The sequence below is a fragment of the Gadus chalcogrammus genome, chromosome 18 (genome assembly GCF_026213295.1).
Source record: "Gadus chalcogrammus isolate NIFS_2021 chromosome 18, NIFS_Gcha_1.0, whole genome shotgun sequence".
Lineage (NCBI taxonomy): Eukaryota > Metazoa > Chordata > Actinopteri > Gadiformes > Gadidae > Gadus > Gadus chalcogrammus.
In genome coordinates, this window is record NC_079429.1 from 20,010,191 (window position 1) to 20,033,398 (window position 23,208).

At 45.7% G+C, this 23,208-nt stretch overlaps 1 protein-coding gene across 1 annotated transcript in view; it reads left to right on the plus strand.

Annotated features, from left to right (window-relative positions):
- Window positions 1-9,380, plus strand: part of LOC130371137 (serine-rich coiled-coil domain-containing protein 2-like) — a 51,912-nt gene extending 42,532 nt beyond the window's left edge. Inside the window, exons 15-16 of the mRNA XM_056576799.1 lie at window positions 1,437-1,539; window positions 9,193-9,380. Coding sequence (XP_056432774.1) covers window positions 1,437-1,539; window positions 9,193-9,287 — 198 coding nt within the window. The 3' untranslated portion in view covers window positions 9,288-9,380. The remainder of the gene's footprint in view (window positions 1-1,436; window positions 1,540-9,192) is intronic.
- The last annotated feature ends 13,828 nt before the right edge of the window (window positions 9,381-23,208 follow it).

Sequence of the window (23,208 nt, forward strand, 5' to 3'; positions counted from 1 at the left end):
CCACTGGCCACTTCACCTCTCATACCAATACAGACTGAAGGCTTACCTGGTGACTGAGCCTGTAGGCGAGGCCTCTTCACCCCTCATACCACTAGAGACTGAAGGCTTACCTGGGGACTGAGCCTGTAGGCGAGGCCTCTTCAGCTCTCAGACCACTAGAGACTGAAGGCTTACCTGGTGACTGAGCCCGTGGCTTCTTCACGACCCCTCTCATACAAATATCTACATTTTTACTTGGATTCTAGAGATGCTTCATGAACCGCCTTCAGAGTGCATGTCAGTTTACCTTTACCTTCATTCACTCTCAAGACATGCACACACTCCATAATTGATCACAGCTTCATCCGTGAACAATCACAGGCAGTGTATTAGCGTGTGTGTGTGTTCATCTCAAGTCCGTCCCTCCTCTCACTAACTTAAACCTTTGACCGTGGAGGAGCTTGTCTGGGTAGGGAGAGGAGCAGGAGAGATAAGGAGAGATAAGGAGGAACATGGTGGAGTATTTGGTCGTCTCCGACGGGGCCGACTCAGGCAGTTCTGTTGTTCACCTGCACGGATGGGCTGCACTACCCACGTCTGCACGCACGCACACGCACGCACAAGGGCGGCCCTCTTCATTCTTAACGGCGGTCGACAGCATGTGTGAAGATAACCAACACACGTTGATCCTCGCTCTACACATCGGGCTGCCTCTCTGCAGCTCTGTCTGGATCCTCCCATACCTCCTCTGGTTATCTCCCTACTGCTTTGGTTCTGTGGCCTAGTACATCTCTCTCTCTCTCTCTCTCTCTCTCTCTCTCTTTGATGACCTGCTCATTTCCTCTTTATGGTTTCCTTATTCATTATTCTCTCGCTCTCCGTCTCCCGATGTCTCTCTCCCTCTCTGTTCTCTCTCTTGTGTTGCAGGACGTTGCACGATAGCTTTGGCATTTCTGTTTGACTACTGCGGTTTTCAAAGGTTATCACTGTGGAAGATGCTGTGTGTGTGTGTGTGTGTGTGTGTGTGTGTGTGTGTGTGTGTGTGTGTGTGTGTGTGTGTGTGTGTGTGTGTGTGTGTGTGTGTGTGTGTGTGTGTGTGTGTGTGTGTGTGTGTGTGTGTGTGAAAGAGAAAACACCCACACCCACAAACACCCACTAAAATGGCCTGCACATTCACACAAGAAAGCTCACATGAGAAACAGGAGGCATCTATTCTGGGAGGCTGAGTTTTGATATATCTGTGTCATGATTTCATGGGTTCATATCATCTCCATCCTATCGTTTCCTATGTTGTTTCCAACCTCATCACCTTTCTCCTCCAAGTTGTTCTATCTACCCTTTAACCTATCACCTTTTAAACCGTTACCTATTATTTCTCTCTCTCTCTCTGTCTCTGTCTCTGTCTCTGTCTCTGCCTCTGCCTCTGCCTCTGCCTCTGCCTCTCTCTGTCTCTCCAGGGCTCTCCTCCCGTTCCTTTCCTCTCTCCTCCGTGGCAGTACCAGCGCTCCAGACCCTACAGGGGGAGGCAGCGACCGTGCGTCCCCCACTGCGGTCCACAGAGTGAGTCTCTTATTGGTGCCCTTCCCTAATACCCCCCATACCTCCATGAACCGCTAAATGCTCGCCTTCACCACCCTCCTCTCGGGGGAGATGGTGAATCCTAACATCCATTTTCCCCTTTATCATCATCATTTTCATATCTGATGCTACCATCATAGTCTTCTTATCCAGAGCGAGAGAGGGACTCTGCATCCTGTTTTTAATGATGACCTGATCTTGTGTTAAAAAAATTAAAAATCACAGAACCCACTTAGGGAAAAACAAAGGATGTTATTTGTCCAACGCCCCACTCATTTCTGCTACGAAACCCCACAATTCAATGATGTGCTCATTACCATGCCACTCCCTTTCGCGCTCCCTCCATCCCTTCCTCTCCCTCAAGTTATGCCACTATCCCTCGAAGTAGTTCAACTAAATAGCATGGAGCAATGCATTACACGTTCTCCACTTTGAGTACCATTAATTCAGAGTGTTTCATTGGCTGTGTCCTATCTCTGTATCTCTGTGTTCTCTCTGTTCCTGTTCATCTCATTCTTGTGTTCGTCTCTTTGAGTTCTTTACGGGTTGTGTTGCATAGATTCTGTCAACAACTTAATTTTCTGTCGTTTGGGATGGTTAAGCATTCAGTCTCCCCCTTAAACAATTATTGAAAAAAGAAAAAAAGGTAAATCTGTTTACTTCAAGGGAGACTTTTTTAAGAGTGACAAAGTTATTTAGCTAAAAATAAGATAGCAAACACGAAATCAATTAGAGAATCTGAGCCAGACGTGGGCTTTTCACCGCTTTCAACCGCAAGGGGACACCAAGCTTTGAATAAATATCAAAGGATTTCCATCTTTGTAATTCGCTAAAAGCCCCTTTCTCATTAATCTCTCTGCGGGCGGTATTGCTGTTGAGACCGCTGCCGGGGCCTTTATTTTGTAGGTTGTCCTCTTCCTGTTTGACTGTGTGCTTCCATTAGCTTCTCAATGGGATTATGTCGTATAAAGTATATTAGCTAATATAATACTAATGACACTTTTCAGGTTAAAGCTTAAAGTCCCACAATAGACATTTCGTCCTTTCATTTGGTAATAAGTACACATGTTTCACCACATCAGCTGGTCCTCAGTTCAGCAATTGGTTATATTCATCTTCTGATTTCAGATATTAATATATCTCCCTCTTATCTCCCCACTATCTCACATGTCCGGCGCTTTCGTTGGTTTTTGTTTTTCATAATTGTCTGGGCATTATTTTTTATGAACGAATGATATACACTCACTGTGTGTATGAATCATTCGTTCATAAAAAAGCCTAAGACAATTATTACACATGTTTAGTATACATGTTTCAACGGTTCCAACACAACGGTTATCAAACCTTCCTGACTTATCCCGCCCCCTGTAAGTGGAAGCACAATAAATAAACAATGCTTTTGATTCTGCTCATCCATCTCCATTATCTTTGTTCGGTCTTTGTTTTTCTTCTCGCCATTCATTTCCTCAACACCTAATCTTCTATTTAAATGTCTGTCTGTAAATCTGTCAATGTGTCTGTGCTCCTCTCTGTCTGTCCTTCCACTGGCTTATCTGACTGTCCACCTGTCTTTCATCCATCTGTATGTTTACAGATGTAAGACGGACACAATGCCTCACTTTCAGCACCCTCGCAGCTTTCGTCTGTTTACAACCAAACCACCTCAGTGTGTGTGTGTGTGTGTGTGTGTGTGTGTGTGTGTGTGTGTGTGTGTGTGTGTGTGTGTGTGTGTGTGTGTGTGTCTGTGCATACTCTGTCTGAATAACACTGATGTTGTTTCCTCTAACCACCACTCCTGTCCCCTCTCTCCCCCATCACCCCCCCCCCCCTCTCTCCCCTTCTCTCCCTCTGCCTCCTTTAACCCTGCCTTGGCAAGGAGTGGAAACGCTAGTGCATTACTTCAGTGACAAAGCATGGTATGGTGGAACCTTTTCAAAATGTCTTCCTCCTCCTCGTCCTCCTCTCGTTGTATACTCTTCCTCCGCCGCACCCCTCCCCTTCCACACAACCCTCTCCCCCCTACAGACACACCTCACCAACACACACCCTTCTCTCCCCCACACCACTCTCCCCCAAATACAGCCCTCTACGACACACACACACCCCTCTCTCCCCCACACCCCTCTCTCCAACACACACCCCTCTCTCCCCCACACCCCTCTCTCCAACACACACCCCGCTCTCCCCCACACCCCTCTCTCCAACACACACCCCGCTCTCCCACACACACCCCTATCTCCAACACACCCCTATCTCCAACACACCCCTCTCTCAAACACACCCCTCTCTCAAACACACCCCTCTCTCAAACACACCCCTTTCTCAAACACACCCCTCTCTCAAACACAACCCTCTATCCCACACACGCCCCTCTTTCAAACACAACCCTCTATCCCTCACACGCCCCTCTTTCAAACACACCCCTCGCCCAACGACACCCCTCTCCCCCACACACCCCTCTCCCCTACAGTTAGTTACAACCGTTTTTACCATAAACATGTTGTGTACATTCCTGTATAAAGTGAACTCAGAAGTGAACTTGGATATGTAGTGATCCTCATTAGGGTTCGTCCAGTCGTCTAGAGCAGGGCTTCACAACCTTTTTTGTTCCATAGACCGGCATATTCATAAAAACATTTGGATGACCAAATAAATATTAATGCCTTCATTGTAAGATGCATCATTTCTAAACAAAGGATGTGGCTGTTATTCAAGATGGTTTATTTGTCATATTCAATTAAACAATTATAGCAACAGAAATGAAATGCTTGAGCCTTATGCTGCCTTCAACAATGCAATAATATAAAATACTTTTTTTTTGATAAAAGAAACAAAAGAAAATAACTATTTTTTTACGGAAATTTTTCAAGGCCCGGTTCTGACAGGTCCACGACCCGGCTCCAGTCCAGGGACCTGGGGTTGGGAATCGATGCCCTAAACTAGAGTCTTAATAAGATCAGTTTGGATCCCACATAGCATTTTTTGGATTAAAAGCTTCAATTTATATAAACTATAGTGTATTTTAAGTATTTCTACTATTTAAAATGTTTCACAGGACAATGATGCCAACCTACTGCATGTACCCTCTCTGACCCTGTGTCTTAGCACTTCGTCCCTGTACCCTTGTTCCGGTGCAGTAGTAGACAGACTTTTTAGACACAAACAGACACAGACGGACACTAACAGATCTCAGACTAGTTTGTGAGCACTTGATTACAGTGACGTTATCTACACTGCAGTTTACTCAGTAGTTATTGTACATGGTTTACACTGATACTACTGTGTATGCATCACCTAAACTACTGCTCAACGTTAAGTTGATGTCCAATGGATTTTGAAGGGTTACACTGGGAGGTTAAGTTAAGGCTTGCCTTTATTGGGACATCAGTAAATTTAGCTTGAGAGCTTAACTGGGTTTGCGTTCTGTTTGTGTGTTTCGTAAGGCGAGAAAACCTGTTAAAAAATCAGATTTCCAACGAGACGGTACATTCTGGAAATGTCCGTATTCTAAGGCACACACACACACACACACACACACACACACACACACACACACACACACACACACACACACACACACACACACACACACACACACACACACACACACACACAGCCAGCCAAAGACAGCCGGCGAAGGTGAATCCCTCCTTCAAAGCACCTGCCAGCCATTACTCCTTTTCTCTTTCTCGTCCCTTCTTTCCTCTCTCTCCGTCTTCCAGTCTTCTCCCCTCTGCCGTATCATTTGATAACCTTTAGCTCGCAGTTTGTCCTCTTTCTTTCTACTCTCTATTCTGTCCTTCTCCTCGCACTTAGTATGTCTCTGTCTCTCTCTCTCTCTACCGTCCAACTTCTGTCTCTCACTCTCTCTGCCCTACCTTATGTCTCTCTCTCCTCACCCTCTCGCGTGCTGAGTCATTCAGTGTATAACGTTATCCCTCCCTCCCTCATCTCTTATTCATGATGAAGGAGGGGTTAGAGGACAGAACAGGGACAAAGGGAGGAAGACAGAATGAAAGAGAGAACAAAACAGTCACACCCAACCTCCCACCTACTTTACTTGTTCATGCACAGACAGACACGCACAGATAAAACACACAGCAGACAGCCAAAGACAGACCGACAGACCGACAGACACAGAGATACATACTCAGACAGACACACAATCAGACACACAGACACATACACAGACAGACACACAGACAGACACAGATACACACACACACGCACGCACGCACGCGCACACGCACGCGCGCGCGCAAACACACACAAGAGGATAGACAGTCAAATGGACAAGGGTTCAAGTAGATGATTCGAGAATCGAGCAGCCAGACAGACAGATGCCCAGGCAGATGGGTTGACATAAATCATTTAGACGCACAGACCGACTGCAGTACTGCCACCAGGTGCCACTGCGCACCACCAAAAGGCGCCCCTCAATGGGAATGAACGCCTGCTTGTATCTTCCGTTGGAACTGCCCCCGAAAAATGGGCTTTAAAGCCAACAATTTGAGCGGCCGGCAGATAGAGATAAAGTACAATAATGCTGGGGAATATACAATGCAGCGCCATAATCATTCCAAATGTAGAGGCAGGACTATAATAAACCATCTGTGGACCACTGTGTAACACTGATGACGCAAATGTCTTCTTAGTATATTTTCACTGCATGCGTCTCCGCTGACCCCTCCATAAAATGTGAATAGCTGTCCACAAGTGCATGCGTGTGTCTGTTTTTTGACAAATTCAATAACTGTGATTATTATCACACACATTGTGTGTGTTCCTGGCGCTTAACGTGTCAGTTAGATATGACATTATAGATGTTATTAAATAGTCTGTAATAGACGTGTCGGTTGTATAATTATCTGAAACAAACAAATGCAGGAGGAACCATACAAACAGTAGCTGCACACAGCATAGACACGGGCACACACACACACGCACACGCACACACACACACACACACACACACGTCATCCTGACCCATGTGTCCAAACCGATATTCATGAAGTCTTGTGATCAGTTCATCTTGTTTATTTTATTCACATTCATGTCATACACTCTCTTGACAACGTATGTATTCAAATACATTTTATACATTCATCAACATATATATATCATACGTTTATTTAGGCCCATTAAATACATTCATCAACATATGTATAATATTTACTAGCATGCATTATATATAATTTCATCAATGGATACCAATGTCAAACCTTCATTAACATACATCTTATATGTTCATCAAATATGTTTATACCTTCATTACCATACATTGTATACCTTCATAAATGTATATGTGTTCATACCTTCATTAACATGCATCATTTACGTTCATCATATATATGTTTGTATACAACGGGGGACCTAAATCCAGCGATCTGATTGGTTCCCAACTGTTGTATAATGAGCGTATACATAACTGCTATGACGCCCGATCATTTTGTGAAAGTTTGCATATCACTCCGCGCCTGGAAGTAGAAACAGTTACAAAGTAAAACATATGTTGGATGATGGAGAGGGTGTAAATGTTGTTACTCCGGGAGTGAGCAAGGCGATGGAGAGACTAACGAAAGCTTAGGCACACGGCGAGTGAACTGCTCCATAGGATAAATTGCCGGCGAACCGCTCTATCGGAGCCTTCTCTCGGAGGGACGCTAAAGTGTGTTGCATAGCGACCGTCGTTGCATAGCGGCAGCCAGGAGGGACTACTTTTTTGTATTCTTTAATAAAACGGCTATTTTGACTTTCTTGGTTTCTTTTTAAATGTGGTGTGTCTATGACTTACGTTTCGCCATAACAGTAACCGTTGTATAAAAGCAATAGATCACTTCAGTCAGTGGCATTAACATACATCATGTAGTTTCAGCAACATATCTATTTTTATACCTTCTTTAACATTCATCATATCCGTTCATCTTATACATGTATATATATGTTTATAGTGTCGAAGATTTTCATGTAAATAAATGTCTTAGGGGCCTAATGAGCGCCCCCAACTGCTGCATTCACATATGTTATTGACAGGCAAGATGAAATCCCCCAACCGATCCGGGAGGAGACGCCCTGATTGGTCCAGAATGAGCCAGTACTTGTCTAATATCGAAAGGCTCGAAGTCAACTACAACAGATATACGTCACACATCATTTCACAGCACTAACTGAGATGGCTCTTTCATACCTGACAAATTATGCTCAAATCAAGTTCTTAAACCTTACCTGCCACCCATTATACAACATACATTACTGTGGTTCATAACTTATTTTACATAAGCTCCCAGATCGGTCGTTTGGATAAGATGCATTATTTTGTACGCGTTTAGTATTCAACAACCATGTAGGCCCAGACTGAGGATTCTGGGTAATGTGGTGGTGTGTTGTGGGACAAGCAGGGTCTGGGCGTTTGGAGGCTAGAGGCGGGAGGCCGTATTGATGTTGTTCCACTCTCTGTGTGTGTGTGTGTGTGTGTGTGTGTGTGTGTGTGTGTGTGTGTGTGTGTGTGTGTGTGTGTGTGTGTGTGTGTGTGTGTGTGTTGGGGGAGGATTTAATGAGCTTGCCAAAGTTGTCGGTTAACACGCACCAACACAGGTGCACACAAGGACACACACGCAGAGCGGCAGATCAAACTGCAGCAGCACGGAAGCAGACACTCACACACTTATATACACACATGCACACACACACACACACACACACACACACTAATATACACACATGCAAAGTCACACACTAATATCAACACATAGACAGACAAACACACCAATATCCACATGTGTACACACAATCGTATCTACACACACACACACACACACACACACACATACAAACACACACACACACACACACACACACACACACACACACACACACACACACACACACACACACACACACACACACACACACACACAGATCAAAGCAGCCCTTATAAAGGGCATCTTTCCTGTGTCTCCTCTGGCCTGTTCGCCTCCAAAATTATGTGTCATCTGAGAGAATAACTGTGTCTCTCTGTCTCTCTCCTCTCTTCCTCCTCCCTCTCTCCACATCTCTCTGCTGCTTTTATTTCAGTCTGTTTCTTTACCATCTCTTCAACTGCTCTGTCCATCCCCATTCATCACCTCTGCCCTCCCCTGTTTCCCTCCCCTGTCTCTCCCTCCCTCCCTCTGTGTCCCTGTGTCCCGCTCTTTATTCTCCCTCAGCTCTTCTCCCGTCTTTCATGCTTTCTCCACCCCTCTGGTCTCTCTAAAATATGCATCAGTCTCTCTCTTGCCGTTTAATTTTTCTGTGTCCTGCTCTCCCTCTCCTGTCTGCTGTCTCTCATCTTCTTTTTAATATCTGCCTCTCCCTTTCTCTCTCCGTCCGCACATCGCCTCCGACCGGGCTGCCTGTGTCGTTTTATTCATACTGCACATTTATCGATGTGTATCTGAGGCGAGGTCAGGTCAGATTATAAGCAGAGTCACTTGATGGGACCCTCAGAAGATGGTAGAGACCTCCTTGGACCTGTGGACTCCACGGAGAGCTGATTTTGTTGAGCCATTGGAATCAAACTAAACACTAACGTCAACACTAACGTCTGTCTGTCTGTCTCTCTCTGTCTGTCTCTCTCTCTCTCCCTCCATCATTCAGCCTCAGGTACTACCGTCCCATATCCAGCTGGACCATCAGGGCCAACTGACCCGGACAGCCCCCGGCCTGGCCCGCCGGGCGCCCCCCCCCGCTGAACCCACCTCCCCCGTGGTACTCCAACACCGCCTGACTCTTTTAAGCAACGACACTCTGGAAAAGCCCGCCACCCCCGCTCACGCTGGCCCCAGCCCGTCTCCTCCTCTTCCTCCTCCTCCTCCTCCTCCTCCCATGGACGGCGGATGCGACGGCGGCAATGCGTCGGAGAGGAGCGTGCAGGGAGAGGAGAGGGGGAGGGTTCTGAAAAGAGGAGTGAGCGCTACGAGGAGGGGGTCCGAGGAGGAGAAGGGCGAGGCCTTTGAGCCGACGCCGGAGGGGAGGAGGAGACACAAGCAGCCGGGGAAGGAGGAGAAAGGAGGCGCACGAGGAGGGCAATCCCTCCTGCCGTCCTACAAACTGCGCCACCTCCCTCTCCTCACCTCCAAGATCCCCCTCTCCTCCTCCTCCGCCGCTACGCTTACCCCAGCCGGCCCAGCGGTCTACCCCAGCATGGCCAGCACCCCGCCGAGTCCCACCCGCACCCCCCAACCCCGGCCCAGGGCTCTCAGGCAGCCCTTGGCGCCCCACCATGCAGACCACAGCGCTGCTTCTTGGGCCAAAGTCAGAGCCGCTCCCCCATTGGCTGGCTCCTTGCACCTTCCCCAGCAAAAGAACCAAGGACCAATCCTGTGATCTTGTCCGTCTTTCATGCCTGATTGCCTCCCTGTTAGCGGGCCTGACCCTCCTAAACTGTTTGTCCCAGTCCTCTAGCTAACCGGTTAAGCTATTCTTTGTCTTCATTCTTTCTACAACCCACCTCCCCGCCTAAACTCTCTGTTCCCCCCCCACCCATGGCAACTTCACAGTCAGCATGGCCAACAACAACCAATCCCGACATATGAGTTCAAACACTTATCCACGCACTCATAACTTCCAGACTCGACGGCTGCCACAGCATCCTCTATGGCTCACCTAACACAAACCTCCATAAACTTCAGTACGTCCAGAAGCTCTCCGCACGCTCACCTCAACCCGCCGCCGAGATCACCTCAGCCCAGTCCTCCACAACCTCCCCTGGCTCCCATTTCAATTTACGATTAATTTCAAGGTACTACTCACCACACTAAAGTCCTAAATAACCTGGCCCCTCCCTACCTCTCCGACCTCCTCCACCTCCACACTTCCACCCATTGCCTCAGGTCTACGGACACACACACACTCAGAACCCCCAAGACCAAGCTCTGCACCTGGGGTTACAGGGCCTTCTCTCACACTCCCTCTGGAACTCCCTCCCCGACCACAACCGACCGGCCAAAACACTCCCTTCAGTTAAACCCTCAAAACCCACCTCTTTAAGAACGCTTTCACCACAGAACTTCCTTTCGTTCCCTCCCCTTTCCTCCTTTCTTATCTTGTTTTACTTTTTATTGAACCTTTATTTAACCAGGTAAAAGTCTCATTGTGATTAAAATCCCTTTTTCTTACTATTATACTTTCTTATTGAATGATTTATTTTTGGGTTCGCTCTGTAAAGCGTCTTTGAGACCCTAAAAAACGCTATATAAATCGAATGTATTATTATTATCAATATTATATATCTATGTGACTGTGGGTCCGACCCCTTGCTGCTATACACATGTACTCACAACGCTCAACCCTGATTGGTCCGTCCGTCTGTCCGTCACTTGAACGACCATGGAGGTAATGCTGGGAGGAGCTCACACTGGGAGGAGCCACTGGATTGTGGAAGGGGTTATAAGCTTTGAGACGGAGGCAGGAACACATCTTTGTCTGTATATATCTGCATCTGTACTTGTACGTGTTTCCATGAGCTTTTGGAGTCACTTCTGTTTATTATTTATAATTCTGAAAAAGGCACCTTAACATGAAGAAATCCAATCCCTGCTGTGTGTCCACCGATCCGTACGAGGTCGGGAGAACACTTGAGTTGAATTGCATTCTGAAATGCTGTCGAGAAAGAGCTTTTCTCCATCTGTACATCTAATTTAATGTTTGATAATACTTATGGGTATAACAAATTGTAGCCTATTTAAAAGTGTTGTTTCCTCATCCATTAATTTTAAGTTAAATTGTGTAATTTATATTTTGTTTATTTATTTACAATGTTGTGCTGTTAAGAAACTTGTTGAGAGAAGTGTTGCTTTTAAGCTTTTGAAAAGTTTGGTTTTGATCATCACATTTAATTAAAGATACACTGTCCTATTTGAACAAATTGGTGTCACACCTACAATCACTATAATCGTGTTCATAAAATCTCACCCAAAATGCGAGTCTGACCAAAAGCAATGTTATGCAGTTGCGTACTACTGAAAGGTTAGCTCTTACTAGTTAAATATGGTAAGGAGGGAGAACAGAAAGGTATGTCATGCCAACACACCAGATAAAATCGTTTAAGTAACGATGTGAAGCTCGAGGGTGTTAGGGGGGATGAGGATCCATTGATACCACTTGGTGAAATACTTTAACAGTTTCAAATGTTGTATGGCTATCCTTTTAACTGTAATCGATTTGTGATTTCAAAACAGAATCGTTTTTGGAGCTCAAACAAAAGGAGCTTAGCGAGCGTTGTGGTGTGATTAAAGAACTGACCCTTAATGTTTAAATGTTTATTATGACGTATATGCAATAATTGTATGGCTCATTGCCTGCTACAGCCATTAAACCTATCCCTTCCTTTTTGATCCGCAACTTCTCTGTCTTGTTTAATAAAACTGTGCTGCTAGAAATCCTTAATTGTACTAATAACTACGGCGTGTATGTTTTTGTCCCCACACAAATGCTGTTCATCAAAATAACTATATGCAATATCAAGTATGGCTAACGCTACAAGTTCGGAGTGTCAGAAAGACAGTCAAGTGATCACTAGGTTGCCGGTTCAATCCCCGTCCCTTCCAGTCCATTAGTGGTTATAATCCATATCCACTCAATCCACTTGTATCTGTTCCTTTAGTTGACTGCAATATGCTTGCGATGAGATCTACAGCGGATATGGTTAACTGACATTGAAACTATATAACATGTATGTTATTAATGTGGACGGTTTCTCTGGAGTTCAACTGTCAATCGATGGAATTCTGTTAAGCTGCTGCTTCACAACAAGCATGATTTACCGATAACGATTAAAACACAATTTCCTTCTGTTGAAAGCCACTGTGTTGGACTGTTGTTATTTTTTGGCTGCAAATTGTCATAGCGTATACACTGTCTAAATTATAATATAATTTTTGTGTTCCAGCATGTCAAGATCTGGTTAATTTGGTTAAAATCTGGTTCTGCAAGTAGGAACTGATTTGGTTACCCAATCGGGTTTGGCCTGTACAATGTAGTTTTGTTCGATATAGGCTGGCTTGGTCCAGTCATGTTTGTTTTGATAGTCAAGAATGTTCTGGAATGAGTTTGGCTTAGAGAAGGGCAACTCTTCGAGGTCGATCATTATTTTAAAGCATGTGCTGCTTTTCTTTCCATAAGCTTTTCAAAACCTTTTGTTGAGTTGATCTTTTACAACCTTCCCAACTTGTTATTTTATTTTGTGAGTTTGCAAACAAGGTCTGAGATTAAAAATAAATCCATGTTGCGGTTCCCTCTCCTCTCCATGTAGCAATAAACAGCTGCAATCCCAAAACGTTAACATTTTGCCAAAGGCAATCTATAATAAATTGAATACATTTTCGACATTTGATCACTCAACATTCATTATTTTATCAATCCAAGTAAGGAAACAGGTGCAATCAAATGAGTTGCACTTAAAAGGCAGGAAGCCAAACCAAGGCTTAATGATAAAGTTGGTGTAAAAGTTCTTAGACTAGAGGTATTGGCAGGTCCCTCCTAACCAATTGAGCAAAATAAAAGACATGCTGTGAATTGTCTTGGAAGACTATATTGGCTAACCCACTTCGTCCCAATAACAAATATCCAATGTTTTTAATGATGTTTCATTATACAATCAGTTAAGGTTTGCCTACGTTACGGCTACTGTTTGCGTTTGACCAAGAGGGTTTTAGCTGCCCTGGGATCAGTTCTATACTGAGATTGGGCGAACACCTCTGCTCTTGAGTTTTAAGTCTCCCTTCTCCGCTTCCATGTAAAGGACATGGTAAACATGTTTGAAGCTGATTCATGCTGATTCGGTCATTAGGATTACAAAACATGTGTGAAGGAGAGATGCTTAGAAATGTGAACAACTTTTCAATAGACGCCGACTAGCAGAGATTTTGTAATGAATTCCTCATGTATTTTTGGGACAAGAAATCTCTTGACAATCTGTTCATCATAAACGTGGCCTCTACTTGTTATGTATAAAAGTCCTGCTTTCTGCATCCGTGTGCATTTGTGTCTTTGTGCAGATGAGAAGAGAGATGAGCTTTCAACCATCTTTCTTTTGGGTTTCTTTTCATTGTGTCCGTGTTTGTCTGCGCGTGTGTGTGTGTAATCTACTTACTTCTTATTTTTTGCTATAGCATCAAAGGCAATCCTTGTTTATTAGGGAGCAGGGGGGGGAGTTGATGTCACTCTCTAATTCTTCAGCTCTCTTGGATGACCAACATGTTTTCTCTAGGCAGTCGTACAGATGCTGCTGCCTGCTCTCCTCTTCATCCCCATCACTGCCTGTGGAACAATCCACAGGTTGGCCTCGTTAAAGAAGGAAGCCTATATAAGGTTTGGGGTTGGGGCTAGAGGGCTCAATGTCTCCTCCCCTTACTGCTCCCTGCCGTCTGCCACAGTACGTGCAGCCACCATGTAGGACGTTTCTGTCTAAGTCCTTCAAAGGAAGATAAAAAAAAAATGTAGACACACTTATACACACAGTTATATCACCCAATGCGAGATGCAGTCCATTTTTAACCCACATCACCTCCTGAGCTACACTAGTTGTCTGGTTGCCATGGAAACACAGAGATGGTATTGAAATTGTCTCTCTGCCTTGTGTAAGGTCTCTTGCCCGACTCTTTTGGTTACAGGGACAAAACACGCCAAAGTGGCTTCAACCACCTCTTGTGTTTGAATGCCCTCCTCTCACAACCCTCCCTCTTACCTTCTCTCTTTGTCTCCTTCATTTTGTGTGTGTGTCTCTAGCTCTCTGTCTCTCGGTTACACACACACACACACACACACACACACACACACACACACACACACACACACACACACACACACACACACACACACACACACACACACACACAAACACACAAACACACCATATACCTTTCTTTATATTAATGTGAGTTTTTTGCGTTGGATTTGGCACACGCGTGTGTATTCACATAGACTCTCAGGCCAACAAAGCCCTGTTGAGGCGTTTAGGGACAAAAACGGTATCAAAGAAGAATGCAGTAATCTCCGAGCTTGGCGGGCGTAAAGCTTGGTCAAACAGAACCATGCCGTCTTCTGTGTTCAGCCGAGCGCTAACAAGCTCAGTCAATATCTGGCGAGAAAAAGTCCTTGATTTAACAAATGATCAACACATCCACCGCCAAACACATCAAGTGATTAATCGCGCTGTAACAGCAGATCCAACCGGATTTAACTAAAGATCTTCTCACCAGTAATGTACACTCAGCACAGCCGGATTTGCCACCTACTTTTTAGAAGGTCGATCTTCATCTGAAAGATGAACTCAGAAGATCTTTGAAGAAAACATATAACCTGCCGATTAAAGGCTGTATGAGTTAAAACACAAACATGAAGTCAAACACGACGATACCTGTTTGGATATTCACCTTCCCTCCGTCCTGTCAAAGTGTGTTTGAGCAGTTCAGCAAGCCAATTATTTTGAAGCCTACGGCCAAACCAGATGAAAATGCTATCGGGCAAGGATAGAAATTTAGTTTAGAAATTTGCTTTAAAGGCTTGTGCCCGGGTTTTGAATTGAAGCGTGAAGGTTGCTCAAAAAGAAGAGGAACAATGCGGTTTTCGCCCCGGACGTGGAACTACGGACCAGCTCTTCACTCTCGCAAGGATCCTGGAGGGGGCCTGGGAGTATGCCCATCCGGTCTACATGTGTTTTGTGGATCTGGAGAAGGCGTATGACCGGGTCCCCCGGGAGAAACTGTGGGAGGTGCTGCGGGAGTATGGGGTAAGGGGGTCTATCCTCAGGGCCATCCAATCTTTGTACTCCCAAAGCGAGAGCTGTGTTCGTGTTCTCGGCAGCCAGTCAGTTTCGTTCTCAGTGGGTGCTGGTCTCCGCCAGGGCTGCGCCTTGTCACCAATCCTGTTTGTGATATACATGGACAGGATATCGAGGCGTAGTCGTGGTGGGGAGGGGTTGCAGTTCGGTGGTCTGAGGATCTCGTCACTGCTTTTTGCAGATGATGTGGTCCTCATTGGATCATCGGCCTGTGACCTTCAGCACTCACTGTATCGGCGAGTGTGAAGCGGCTGGGATGAGGATCAGCACCGCTAAATCTGAGGCCATGACTCTTAGCAGGAAACCGGTGGATTGCTTACTCCGGGTAGGAAATGAGTCCTTAGCCCAAGTGAAGGAGTTCAAGTACCTCGGGGTCTTGTTCGCGAGTGAGGGTACTATGGAGCGTGAGATTGGCCGGAGAATCGGAGCAGCGGGGGCGGTATTGCGTTCGCTTTACCGCACCGTTGTAACGAAAAGAGAGCTGAGCCGCAAGGCAAAGCTCTCGATCTACCGGTCGATCTTCGTTCCTATCCTCACCTATGGTCATGAGGGCTGGGTGATGACCGAAAGGACGAGATCGCGGGTACAAGCGGCCGAGATGAGTTTTCTCAGAAGGGTGGCTGGCGTCTCCCTTAGGGATAGGGTGAGAAGCTCAGCCATCCGTGAGGAACTCGGATTAGAGCCGCTGCTCCTTTACTTAGAAAGGAGTCAGCTGAGGTGGTTCGGGCATCTGGTAAGGATGCCCACTGGGCGCCTTCCTTGGGAGGTGTTTCAGGCACGTCCAGTGGGGAGGAGACCTCGGGGAAGACCCAGGACTAGGTGGAGAGATTATATCTCAACACTGGCCTGGGAACGCCTCGGGATCCCCCCGTCAGAGCTGGTCAATGTGGCCCGGGAAAGGGAAGTCTGGGGCCCCCTGCTTGAGCTGCTCCCCCCGCGACCCGACCCCGGATAAGCGGATGACGATGAGGATGAGGATGAGGGGGTTGCTCAAAAAGCCTAATTCTCAGAGGGGTGGTCTTCATGTTGGGCCCTTTGTCAACACATCGTTAACAAAGACACAGAGACTTGTTTCCACACATATTAAGTCAGCCCTTGACTTCGACCCTTATGTCCTGTTTCATGCCTTCGTGCTATTCCTCGTGATACAACTCATCATGTTCTTTTGGTTCCGTGCAGCACTACCCTTCGTAAAGATAGAATCGCTTGTTCAAGCACAGTTATCTGCTGTCATCTATAGCGTTTTTTCTTCTTCTCATTCACAGATCCATGAAGCAACATAGACTTTCAAACAATAACACAAAGTTGCCTACGAGACTGTTCTCTCCTAAAGATTATTATTTTTATTATTAAGTTCTAATGCATTGTAATGCTGTATGATATGGATAGTTGCATTGCTATTCCCATGCCTCAGGGGGCGCTCTACGGAACCTGGTGCTGGTACATAAAACGGATATCAACGTCTCGACCTGCGTTCTTGTGTCACATTACTAAAAAGTTATCCTTATATTATATAAAGAACATAAAAGGGGTTTCTCCTGAACTCGTAGATTTGATCATGCCATTACCAGATGCTCATGACTTATTCAGCCCGTTCAGTTTGTCAAATATGCAAGACAAACCCAATTATTAGCAGACCTATGTGCACATTGCAATGTGTCTCATGGTGCTCAGTAGTGCACATTGACTTGATTGACAAATGCTTCGCTAGAGGTCGTAGTCTCCTCAAGGGTCATAGAGACAATGAATATTTTCCATACATTTATCGGTAACCTATTATTTTGAATGTAAATCTTAATCGTGTAACAATGGCCTAAATAACTTTTTGAATAGTTATATTTTATTTCTCAAAAGACAGACAAGCATACATTTTTTCAATTCACATTCTGCGAGAATTCCCCCCGCCCCCCCTAGTGCCAGCCCTCGGTTTTTGTTTCTACAATATGCCTGGTTCCCAGCCTCACCTCTGAGCTGCTTAGGAAAACTGTAGATATAATATCAAACAATGAAATAAAATCATATTTTCAAACTTTCCTTGTGCCCGCGATTCACTTTGGGCAAAACCGTGTCTGGAGCGTTCTAATTAGTTTTGGAGGTAAGCAACGGGACGAAGTACATACCTCTCCCCGGGGGGCGCGTTAAAAGCATGCTGGGACGGTTTTTGCTAAATCCAGTTACTGATATTATTGCATAATCAGTTGAAGTGTTGGGCGCAGACACACGCCCACTGGTGCGGCACACCAACTGTGAGTCACGCACACGTTGTGGGCGCCTGGTCTGAGCCGATTGAGCACGTGCTGGTAGATTGTGTTGGTCCCCTGCCGAAAACAAAGTCTGGTAACCAGTTCCTGTTGACGATTATGTTTGTAGCTACACGGTACCCTGAAACTATTCCTCTTAGGAAGATAACAACTCAGTCTGTAGCAAAAGACCTGATCAAGTTTTTCTCTACGTTTGGACTGCCTAAGTTAGTACAAACCGATCAAGGTACTAACTTCCTTTCAGGTATATTCGAACAGGTGTTAAAATCATTGTCCATCTCTCACAGAATCTCAAGTGCTTATCACCCTGAGTTGCAGGGTGCCCTTGAAAGGTGGCATCAGACCTTCAAGTCTGTTTTGCGCAAGTACTGTCCGGAGAGACTGGGATGAAGGTGTTTCCCTAGCTCTATTCGCAGTCCGAGAAACAGTTCAAGAGTCACTGGGTTTTAGCCCAGCTGAACTGGTGTATGGCCATGCAGTAGGAGGCCCGTTGAGAGGGTAAAAGGAGCAGCTTATGGAAGAGTCTCCACACACCAAACATGCCAAACGAAATGTGTTTTCTATGTGAGCAGGTTTAAAGAGCGGCTGCATGAGGCTTGCAGTGTCTCTAAGGAGAGGCTCTCTGCTGCTCAGAGCTCTATGAAACGGCAGTTTGATAGAAAGGCGCTTCAACGTTCTTTCCAGTCAGATGATATGGTTTTAGTTTTGCTCCCCATCCCTGGCTCTTCTATGTATGCTTGTTTTTTTGGTCCTTATTCTATTGAGAGGAGGTTAAGTGATACTGACTATGTTGTCAGGACTCCTGATAGGCGAAGGAAGTGTGTCATATAAACATGTTAAAACGTTACCATCCTAGAGGCGACATGCAGCCTGAGAGACGCAGTGCGAACCCTGCGGCCGCTGTGGGAGCTGCAGTGCCAGCAGCTGTGAGTTCTAGTCCTTCTACGCTCACAGTGAGTGATGAGGATGGTCTGAACGGTCACAAGGTCCAACAAAAAATTCCTCGGTTATCCAACCCTGAGATTTTGTTGAACCTTCCTTCCTTAATGCCACACTTGAGTAAAGAGCAGGAAGCTGACATGGTGGGGCTCATTCATAATTTTCCTTGTCTGTTTTGAGATGTTCCAACTCGCAATACTGTTTTGCAACATGACATAGATGTGGGTGATGCAAAGCCGATTAAGCAGCATCCCTATCGAGTGAACACAGTGAAGAGATCAGTGATGAAGCAGGAGGTTGCATATTTGTTGGAGCATCACTGGCACACCAGAGTTCAAGTCCATGGAGCTCCCCGTGTCTGTTGGTTCCAAGGCCTGATACCACGTCCCGTTTCTGCACGGATTATCCTAAGGTAAATGCGGTCACAATTCCCGATTCCTTTTCCATGCTGCGTATTGATGACTGTATAGATACCATTAGGTCCGCCTCCTATGTTACCAAACTGAATCTTTTGAAAGGTTATTGGCAGGTGCCACTTCCACCTAGAGCCTCAGAAATATCTGCCTTTGCCATTTCCTCCAATATTCAGTTATGGCGTTTGGAATGCGAAATGCTCCTGCAACATTCCAACGGCTAGTAACTATAGTGCTGGGAGAGGTGCCCAACTGTACAGCATACCTTGACGATGTGGTGGTACACTCAAGAGAGTGGTCTGCTCACATGGGCTCACTGAGAAAAATGTTCCGGCGGTTCGCAGACGCTTCTCTGACCTTGAACTTGGCCAAATGTGAGTTTGGGAAAGCAACAGTGACCTACTTGGGAAAACAGGTCGGCAGTGGAAAAGTGCGTCCCCTTGAGGCCAAGGTAGAGGCCATCACATCTTTCCCAGTGCCAACCACACGGCGGGAGTTGCGCCTTTTTTTTCGGGATGACCGGTTACTACAGAGGGTTCTGTAGGAACTTCTCCTCGGTTATAGCCCCTCTGACTGACCTGATCAGTCCCTTAGTATCGTTTGTGTGGTCAGATAGGTGTCAGCTTTTGAAGTAAAGCCCTTTTGTGCAATGCTCCAGTCCTTAGCGCTCCTTATTTTGATGAACCCTTTTCTGTTGAAGTTGATGCTAGTCAGGTTGGGGCAGGTGCAGTTCTAACCCAGAAGGGTTCCGAGGGTTTGGTACATCCTGTAGGGTACTTCTCAAAGAAGTTCAACAGCAGCCAGACACACTACTCTACAATAGAGCAGGAGACTTGGGCCTTACTGCTTGCCTTGCAGTTCTTTGAGGTATATGTGGGGTCTAGTGTGGAGCCTGTGGTTGTATACACAGACCACAACCAACTGGTTTTTCTGCACCGTATGTATAACCACAACCACCATTTAATGCGGTGGTCTCTAAATTATAATTTAGTAATCCGCCATAAGAAAGGCGCTGATAATGTTTTTGCTGATGCCCTTTCTCGTGTTTAGCCTGTTGCAGGTGGTTATTTTGTGAAAGGGGAACAATGATGGAACATGGTTACATGGGGATGGTGTCAGTTATCGTCAGCCATGGGCTGACTCTTTATGGGGGGGAGTGTTACGTCTGGGGTTTATGTATGCTGTACGTTTTTTAGACATGTCTTGTTTGGTTCTGTTTTGTGGTGTTTTTGTCTCTTTTCGCAGATCTACCCCTCTTTTCGCAGTTCATCATTCGCCCCACCTGTTCCTGATCAGCAATCAAGCTTCCCCTCACCTGATATATAGTCCCCTTTGTGTTCATTTCGGAGCGGCTGTATTTGGGGAGCAAGTGAGAACAGGAGGATACCCTGGGTTCTACATCTTGCAACACGTAGGTTTACCTGTTGTTACAACCCTAGATTAGAGTGTGCACCACCCACTGTATTTATGGGTGCTTAGCACCTGTCCAGGGGGGGGGTGGGTGGGTTATTATTTCCTTTTGTTTTCTTTGGTGCCACTGTTAGTCCTCCTTGACCCCTGGGTTGCTTGTTTTTTTTTGTAAATAAATATTACTGTTGGTAGTGGTACCTGGTTTTGCGGTTTTGTGCCGCGAAACCTGCACCCTCACCCTACGTCTGTTGACTTATGTTGCACCCTTCTAATGAGTCACCACCAGGAGGCGTAACAGCGAATGTATGAATAATTTCAAGTAAAATTACCTTAAACTTCCAAGTTTTGTTACACCACGCCTCTTTTCAAATCCACTGAGTTGAGACGCCGCAGTTGCAGACCGCGACCGCGTTCGACAGTCCAAGCCAGGCCGCAGTGCTGAGTCCGACAGCTCTCCGACCATACTATAACCGTTAATGCTGTTGCGTGACTTCGAGGAACTACTGGTGAGCAACTGGACTTTTTGTGTTTTTTTCTTTGTGGGGTAAAGACGTTTAATGTTAACAGGTCCGACCGACATTTTAAGGCGCTAGCTGGCTATCCACTAGCCGATGATAGAGCTAGTTTTCTCACTCTAGTAGCTTTATGAGAGCGATGAAACATCACAGTAAAGACTTTCACCATCTAGTTACCACACCGGGATCTGGACTGAGACGGCGGTGGGCTCTTTGCGTGCAGGGAGAGAGGTAACGCCGTCCAGTCGCTTTTCTGTGCTGTGCTACTGCAACTAAGTTCATAAATTTGCCCATATTGGTCCTCAAAAGGACATTTAGGGTATTTTCGGCTAATTAGGGAACATTAGAAACAGTTTCAATGTTCAGACGCTACGGAAAAACTGTTCAAAGCAGAAATCAAACAATAATGATGTGGAAGTTCAAGTATTGTGCTTTTAGCTGTGAAAAGAGAGCAAAGCTGTTTAAACATTATAGGCTCAAACATGCCATTTTCTTGTTTACATCATGAATGTCTGTGTATGTTTAAATCACTCATCTGCATTCTGTGCATCTAAAAGTAAACCATAAGGTCAGATGTCCTTATAAAGACTGTAACTTTGAAAGCAGTGTTTACTCCACGTTCAAAGCACACAAGAGCAAAGTACATAAAGAACAAAACTGGAGGAGGTTTAAGTCAGAAATCGTTGGTGATGATGTTTAAGTCATGATGGTGATGCTGCACAAGAGCAAATGTCAGATGCAGATGATATTGAAGACATAGATGAGGTCAGTTAAAGGGATAGTTCACCGGTGGGAATATGAAGGTTTTATGAATTAAATAATTCAATGTATTATAAATGTGAAAAATAAATTGAAATTGGTTCATCCTAGCCTGAAAAAAGGCAGAAAGAGTGTTTTCATGGTCTCTCTGGTTCAAAGTGAGAAAACCTCCAACTACCACAGTGCATTGCGCTCGCTGCCCCGCCCACCTGTTTCCGTTTAAAAGGGGGAAGGACCCATGCGAGCAAACAAACTTTATTCACGAAGTTATTCACGAACCGTCGTTGACTAGTTTTGGCTCGTTTTTCCAAAAGCAATCATGCCCAGTGGTTGTTTGGTACCCGGTTGCACCGAAAAGTCGAGGTTGGGACAGAGTGTAAGTTTTCACGGTTTGCCAGTGAAAGACGCTCGTTGCAAACTATGGCTGCGGGCGATAAACAACCCCAGAGTTGGAGAAGACACCGGTACGGAAATTATAAAAGGAAAAACGATATGCAGTCTCCATTTCAAACTGGAGGATTTTGATGGAAGACTTTTCGGCAAGATAAGGTCCGCACTCAAACCAACTGCTGTTCCGTCCGTCTTCGCTGTGGGCCCGTTCCCAGATGAAAAAAACAGGCCGGGGCTTCTAATGCACCTCCTGCAGCGAAACGCAGTCGCCTACAGGTAAGACTGTCGTAATATTCTACTATATTTCTGTGCTGCTACTAGTGAGCACTTCAGTTTACTGCTAGAGCTCACTAGCAGTGAAAAGGGTCCTATGTTCCCCGTGCCGTTTGCGACTCCCGGAGCTCTTAGTATATAATATAATTTGTATAATAATATCACGGCCAAAGGCTCTGCGCATCTGGTTGGCCGTAGCGCGGGGAGCTCTCGTAGGGATTGGGCTTCTCGGGGTTTGTTTACCGGCGTATGAAAAGACTGCATCAGGTTCTCCGACGTCTCCCTCTTCCACAAAAGGTAAACACATGCAATGGTAGTTTTCTCGGCCGGTATTTGGCAGTAATGGTGGAAAAACTAACATATCGGGGAACATAGGACCCTTTTTGGGAAAAGCGGTCCTTTGTTCCCCAGTCTCATACAAAGAGGGGAACATAGGACCCGGGGAACATAGGATCCGGGATCATAGATACGCTCCCTCGGCTGCTACCTGGGTCTCTGTGTGCTTAGCTTAGCTTAGCATACTGTCGATTTCGCTATGGACGCCGGGGAGTTTTGAATGAGCATTGCCCGTTGCCTTGCGCTAGGTATGTAGTATGCACTGTTGTGCCCACTGCACAACAAATTGCCGGCATGAGTTACCACTGAAATCAATGGGTTAGTGGGTGAGATCGGTCGTCAAGATGGTGGCGCAAAGCTACAGTGACGTCACGTGACCCAAACGAATAGCAGCTATCGGGGCAAATTGCTAAAATAGTTCAAAAACAAAGTAAAGCAGAAAAAAGCCTTTTCAGTGAGTGATATAATCTAACATTATACTAGGAAGCAAATGCATATTGAGCAGTTTTATTCTTGTCCCTACATTACATTTTTGT